General features: G+C 54.8%; 1 protein-coding gene across 1 annotated transcript in view; it reads left to right on the top strand.

The window, feature by feature from the left end:
- The window catches only part of PTPRU (protein tyrosine phosphatase, receptor type, U), a gene marked incomplete at its 5' end in the record, with an annotated part of 26,660 nt that overhangs the window by 2,031 nt on the left and 17,722 nt on the right, over positions 1-6,907 (top strand). The window contains 4 exons of the mRNA XM_010077993.1: positions 1,061-1,090; positions 2,291-2,448; positions 4,674-4,864; positions 6,087-6,159. Of these exons, the coding sequence (XP_010076295.1) occupies positions 1,061-1,090; positions 2,291-2,448; positions 4,674-4,864; positions 6,087-6,159 (452 nt within the window). The remainder of the gene's footprint in view (positions 1-1,060; positions 1,091-2,290; positions 2,449-4,673; positions 4,865-6,086; positions 6,160-6,907) is intronic.

Here is a 6,907-nt window from a genome sequence, read left to right as displayed (position 1 = left end):
TCTCAAAGCTGGGGAGAAAGGGCAGCAATTAAACACCTTCCCCGTGCGGGGCTGGGGATGATGGGAGGAAAGTACGTTAAGAGCCGGGGGGAGAGAAAAATAGCAGTTTTTTTTTTTTTTATGGCTTTGTTTGCCCTGAAAGGATCCTTGCTGATTTACACCAGCTGGCAGAGCAAGGCGTGGAGCATCCCTGCGAGGGGTGCGGGGCCGGCTCCCTGCCCGCTCTTGCTCTGGGATGGTGCCTGTGGGTACGGCATCGGATCTGTCCCCCATGGAGTGAATGCTGGCGGTGCCGAGGGGTTTTTGGGAGTGATGCTGTTGGGATGGCAGGGAGAGGGAGCCAGGAGTGCGGCGGCTGCCTTCCCATCGCCCGTGCGGCGGGGCAGGAGGAGGAGGAGCAGTTTGGCTTCAGCATCCCAGGGTGAACCTGTCGAAGGACAAACCAGAGCCACAAATCGGACCTGGCACCGAGGGTGCCAATTTCAGGGCTGTTGGGGAGCTGAAACCAGAGCCACAAATCGGACCTGGCACCGAGGGTGCCAATTTCAGGGCTGTTGGGAAGCTGTGACGAACCCATAAATCTCCTCTGGAGTGTTTTGTAATTGAAAAAAACCCACAGATATGGTGGAAGGGAAATGCATCCCCAGAATTTTTTCGCCTCTAATAAATGGTGCTACTGGAAATGTGGCGTCCCGACCCCATTTACCCCACTGGGATTGCCTGGCCCCTAGCTGCCTCCCCGGGGGATGCCCTATATTTTTGGCACATTTGCTGTTCAGTCTTAAAAATTGTGGAATAACCCCTGGGATGAGGGTGCTACGGACACCCCACTGCTGGCCTGGGGACCCCAGTCACCCCAAGAGCCGGTGCTTGGGCTCTGCTGCCGTGACGCCGGCTCCTGCCCGGAGTAAATAACCTACAAATGCAACAGGGGAGCTGGGTTTCTTTACGGTGCATTTAATTTTCCAGCAGCTGAATTGCCCCGTAACCCCCCTTCCCTGTGCTGGAGAAAAGCTGCTTATGCAATTTCTGCTCTTCTCTTTGTTTGCACGCTTGCCAGGAGGAACTACTATTCTTATTCCTATTACCCGTAAGTAATTGTCATTCTCTCTCCTTCGCCCTTCCTCCTGGCCACCCCCTTGCCCTGCTGCTCCAAGTCCTTTTTTCTGCCGAGTACATTTTAAGGGCCTCTTAAGGGGGGAAAATAATGCCTCTGAGCTTGTTAAGAGACCAAAGGCAGCATAAAAGGGAAGGGTCAGCGACTCTGGGTTGAATTCGGGATTTTTGGCAGCATCTTCAAACATCCCGGCCCCACCAAGATGCTCTTGTGGGCTCAGATTTCCTCTTCATCCTTCCCTCGGTTCCATCGCTGCTTTGGCTTCTTGGGAGCCTGATGCTGCCTCTCAAACACACTCAATTGGGTTTTGTTTTCCTAAATATCAGGAATTTGGGGCGTGAGGTTCTTCTGGCCCAGCAAGAGCTCCTGGGCTTTCCCGGGATCTTCATTAGGTGCCTAACGGGGACCTTGCCCTGGGGTGCTGAGCAGTCTGCAGGCAGGGGGTCCAGCCTGTCCCAGGGGGGATGGATTTGGCCCCTTGGCATGGTTTTAGAATCCCAGAATGGTTTGGGTTGGGAGGGACCTTAAAGCCCACCCAGTGCCACCCCCTGCCATGGGCAGGGACACCTCCCACTAGCCCAGGTTGCCCAAAGCCTCATCCAGCCTGGCCTTGAACCCCTCCAGGGATGGGGCATCCACAGCTTCTCTGGGCACCCTGGGCCACTGCCTCACCACCCTCATTGTAAAAAATCTTCTTATATCCAGGCTGAATCTACCCTCTTGTAGTTTAAAACCATTACTTCTTGTCCCATCACTACAGACCCTATTAAAAAGTCTGTCTTCGTCTTACAAGAGCTTTTAAGTACTGAAAGGCAGCAATAAGGTCTCCCCGGAGCCTTCTCCTCCCCAGGCTGAACAACCCCAACTCAGTTGGCTTGGCCAAGGAGCGGTCCCGGCGGTTCCAGCCACTGGGGGTTTTGGGGAGGGGACAGGAGGGGACATTGAGGATGATCCAGCTGGAGTTGCTGGAGCTGGGGAGGGATGATCAATGTGGGGTTGCGACGGGCTTGGGGCACCAGAAAACCAAAGTGTGATGACCGCTGGTGGAAGTAATCCATCCTGCTCCCCAAAATACCCCAGCCCTATAGCTTTGGGGGGGATCTTATAGCACCGTCGGGTCAACCCTGCTTACGTGCTCTTCTTCTCTCTCCTCCCCTTCGCATCCCCCTGCAGAAAACCCGTCAACATGACCAAAGCCACCATCAACTACCGCCACGAGAAGACGCACATGATGAGTGCCATCGACAGGAGCTTCACCGACCAGAGCACGCTGCAGGAGGACGAGCGCCTGGGGCTCTCCTTCATGGACACCCACAACTACGGCAACCGCGGTAAGGACGGGGAACAGCGGCATTCCCCTCACTCCTGTCCATCCCGCTAATCCCTAAATATCCCAGAAACAGCTGAGATATTTAGCCAAGGCTCAGTAGCAGGTGTTGCAGCTATTTTAGCCTGCTGGGTAGCACATTGCAGTTTTTTTCCATGCAAGGAAACCTCCAAGGGCATCGATCTTATCGGTGTCTGGAGCAGTTTTTATTTTATTTTTTGCTGAAGGAAAAACACTCGTGGGTGGCTCAAGCTGCATCTCTGCATCTCGACCTCTCAAAGCGGAGATCTGAGCTTGTGGCTGGGGGGGGAGGTGTTGAGGCCGTTTGTGGGCTCAAACGCTGGCTGCACCCCCCTGAAGCTGGGTGAACCCCAACTCGTTGGCTTACGTTGAAAGCTTTGCCCCAGCCTTCAGCCAGCTTTGCTCCGCGGTGTTCTGCGCAGCCCTGGGCTTGGAAGGGTTAAAGAGCTGTAATACTGATAATTTAACACCCACTGGAGTATGCATCTCCACTGATTTAGTTGTCAAATAACTCGTCGGATGCCCCAGTTCCAACCATATGTTAATAACATCTGCTACTGGAGCTCCGAGATGCTGCGTACCCCCAGCTCCTCTCCGCCGGCTGGCGGATTCATTCTCTTCCCGGCATTGTCTCACGGAGAATAGAAGCCCCGAGGGCAAACTTTTCCTCCTCTTAACCCATCTAGCTAGGTGCATTATTTTTTTTGCTTACTGTCCTCGGAACGGCGGTGGGGCTCAGACTGGGGGATGCTGGTCCTCGGGCCCTTTAGGGGAGGGGGCTGCGGGTCCGATCCTGCTCCCACCCCCTTGTTTGCTCCGCTTTGGGTGGCTCCTCGTCCCTCTAGGCAGTGGAGGAGGAGATGTGGGGAGCTCAGGGGCTCTGCCACAGCTGGGGACAGCCTCTGCTGTGCCCACCCCCTGCCTATAAGCATCGTTAATTAACAAAGGTAAATGAAGGGGCTGCTCTGTGGCTGGCTGGGGGCTGTTTCCCACCTTTGCATTTTAAAAAAAGTCACTAATCAATTCTCACGGAAACCTGAGCGGCTCCTTAGCGTGTGGCTGCACCTTGCAAACACCTGTAATTAATTTCTCATTAAACCCAGGGGTCAGTGCGCCCGTTGGCCATGCTGTGGGATGCAGTGTGGCCATCCCACGCTGTCCCCTTGGTTCAGCCGTGCTTGGCAGCCTGCAAGGGAGATGTTTCTGGTCGCAAAGGTTGGAAGCATCGTCTCCTTGGGGGCTGCGATGGCTGATGGAGACCCTGCTCTGTGCGTGTGCTGCACCCATCCTGCACCCACGTTGCACAGGCAGCCGGGAGGTGCAGGCAGGAGGTGAGGGGCTCTCCTTGCATTCAAGCAGACCAAAAAAAAAATCAAACCTGGGAGCTTTGCAAGCGAGCTGGCAAGGGTGGTTTTTAGCAGCGTTGTTAGGGGAAACCGCATCCAGGATGCACCGTCTTGCAAAGCGGCTTCCCAGCAGCATGTGGACGGCGTTCCAGGCTGGGAGCTGTGGGATCTGTGGGATCTGTGGGATCTGTACCTGCTGCTGCAGGATCCCTGCCTGCCGCAGCTTTCGGCAGCAGCGGAGAGCGTTGCATTTTGTGCAAAGCTGGGTTTACACAACCCAGATCCCGTGTTGGACCTTGCCCTGACCAGCGCTGGCGAGGTCATGGTCTGGCTCTGCTGGTAATTACATGGCAAAGGCACAAACCAGGTAAATAAATGCTGTGGAAACTCCCCTGTTAAACAGCAACGAGCTTGTGTCAGCGCTGGGAATGAGGCGCTGGGATCTAGCAGTGAGGAAGAATAACCCTTAGGCTGGGCTGGAGACTGGCAACGCGATTTTTTCAAGTCAAGACTTTGTGTGAATATTTGGGCACGTTGCTCTTACTCGTCTGGGTGGGAGTTAATTGCTTCAATTGACGGGAAATAAGATTATTGACTCCCTTCAGATCTTGCCTACTGATTTCTAAAAAATCTGCTGTGATCCTAAAAAGCTGTAATGAGCATTTTTGGCTTTGTGGTGTTGGAATTGCTGCAGAGAGCACAGGCAGGGTCTGGACTGCTTGTGGTCCCCAGAGAGGGACCGGCTGCAGCACCAGTATCTCCCAGGGGCATTTCCAGGTGTCCTTTCATCCCTCTGTGGGTACCAGGAGGTGATGGGGATGTGGTCCAAGGCTTTGCTCCAGTTCTCCCTTCCCTTCTGCAGGCGACCAGCGCAGCAGCGTGGTCAACGAGTCCAGCAGCCTGTTGGGGGGCTCGCCCCGCCGCCAGTGCGGCCGCAAAGGGTCCCCGTATCACACCGGGCAGCTCCATCCCGCCGTCCGGGTGGCGGATCTCCTCCAGCATATCAACCAGATGAAGACAGCAGAAGGCTACGGCTTCAAGCAGGAGTATGAGGTGAGAACATCTTGGGGAGAGCATCTTGGTGGGAGCATCTTGGTGAGGGCATCTTGTCCTGGCGTTTTGGGGAGGATGGGAGGTAGGATGGACAAGGTGGCATGGGTAGGACATACGTGCAAGATCACAACATCAGCATCTGGGGTGTCTCTGGGTCTGGGTCAAATCTCTGGTCTATTCTTGGGTTTGGATCAAATCTCTGGTCCATCCTTGGGTCTGGATCAAATCTCTGGTCCTGGCAGCTCAGGATTTAATCATCAGCTTGACTGGGTTCCTGAGCTGAGCCAGACCAGCTCTGCCAGCCTGCACCTCTCCTGTCCACGGCACATCACCCCCACTGTCCCCCAGGGATGCTTCTCCCTTTCCCAGCTCCTCCTGGGTACCACCACATCATCTTCTGCTCCTCAACACGCTTGTCCTGCGATAAGCCTGGATGCAGCCTAAATCCTCTGCAGTCTGGCACCTCCCAAGACCCCGGAGACCCCATGGAGGAAACGCAAGAGAGGGTGATGCCAGGGGGAGGGAAGCTCTCCCCAAGGGTCATTAGCTGCATCCCGTCCATCCCACCTCGTTGGGCCGGAGCGCTTGTAATGGAGAGTGCAATTCCGCCCGTCCCTGCTGCAGCGCACCCAGTGGGGTTGATTTCCCAACTCCTCGGAGTCCCACAGGTCTGGCGATTGAAATTTCCCAGTGAAATTACTGTTTAGTGCTTAGTTGTTTCAAGTGCAGGAGCTTTTTTTTTTTTTTTCTCTCCCCCCCCCTTTTCAGGCGTTGGACAAACCGGGGCTTGCTATAATCATTAGTGCTCCTTGAAAAGCTGCTGTATGTTCTTGGAACTAGTCATTTGAAAGCACTCAGATATTATGGGAGGGGAGAAAACATGTAATTTCCTTCCACTTTTCCTCCTCTTACGCCGATCTATGAATGTTACTGTTATTGCACACAAACCTATTCTGTGCTGGGGAGAAAAAGGGACTGGGGAGGTTTACAAAAAAAACCCTGCAACCAACCCTGAAAAAAAAAAAACCAAAACCCAGGCGGTCTATAATTTGCTGGAAAATGGGGCATTTTGTGGATGCAACAGAAGCGTGGAGCTGGCAGAGCGTGCGCTGGCGCTGCAGGTGTTGGGGTGGGGGGACCACCCTGCCTGCCCTGCTCCCTGGGGCCGGGGAGGACCCCCCAGTTCTGTCCTCGGGTCGTGACGGCCGTCCTTTCCTTGCAGAGTTTCTTTGAAGGCTGGGATGCTTCGAAGAAGAAAGACAAGACCAAAGGGAGGCAGGATCACGTGTCGACATGTGAGTGCCTTTAGCAAAGGCTTAGAACACCCTGAACAGCTTGAAAAACCTTCTAAAGGGCTTTGGGGGTTTTTTTTGGTAGGTGTGCAGTCCATGGGAAGGAATAAACTGATGGGTTTGGGTCAAAGGCAGCAGGAAGGTCCTTGCTCAGCACAGGGCTCCCAGTCTGAGAGCACTGGAGCAAACTGGGGGGATGGAACTGGGCCAGTTTGACCCCTGGAGCTGGATAACTCTTGGAGACAGAACATCTTGGGGTGCTTTAAAACTGCTGATAACATCACCATGGTGTTCTGGGTGGTGCTGGAAAGCCTCAGATAAACCTTGAGAGTGTTTTCTTTATGGACTTACGAGAAACCGCAGCCCTGCCCTGGGGAGCTCCTGGTGTGGATGTGCAGGGTGAGACCAAGGGTTCAACAATGACTTTTGAGGACAGAAGACTGGGGAAGGGCTTGACTCCATAGGAGAGAGGGTGCTCCTCACCACCTCCCTCCACAGTTGGTGTGACATGGCCACCCTGCTCCCTGCTGCATCTCCAGTGGTGGTCCCGCAGGGAGGGGGGCACCCAGCCTGGCCCTCCAGCAGCCCTCGTGCTCTCCACCTCCCACATTTTGCTCCACAGCTTCATTCCTTCCACTCTAGCACTGCCCAGGGGCCCAGGTGGACACTGAAGGTTGGGCCAAGCTCTTGGCTCGCCTGTCTGGGTTGTCACCGTCCTGGTGCCCTGCTGGGGCGGGCGGCAGGGTGCTGG

The sequence above is a fragment of the Pterocles gutturalis genome, unplaced genomic scaffold (genome assembly GCF_000699245.1).
Source record: "Pterocles gutturalis isolate BGI_N339 unplaced genomic scaffold, ASM69924v1 scaffold20883, whole genome shotgun sequence".
In the NCBI taxonomy this organism is placed as follows: Eukaryota; Metazoa; Chordata; class Aves; order Pterocliformes; family Pteroclidae; genus Pterocles; species Pterocles gutturalis.
The sequence above is the reverse complement of the archived record's forward strand: the minus strand, read 5'-3'. Positions and strand labels throughout refer to the sequence as shown.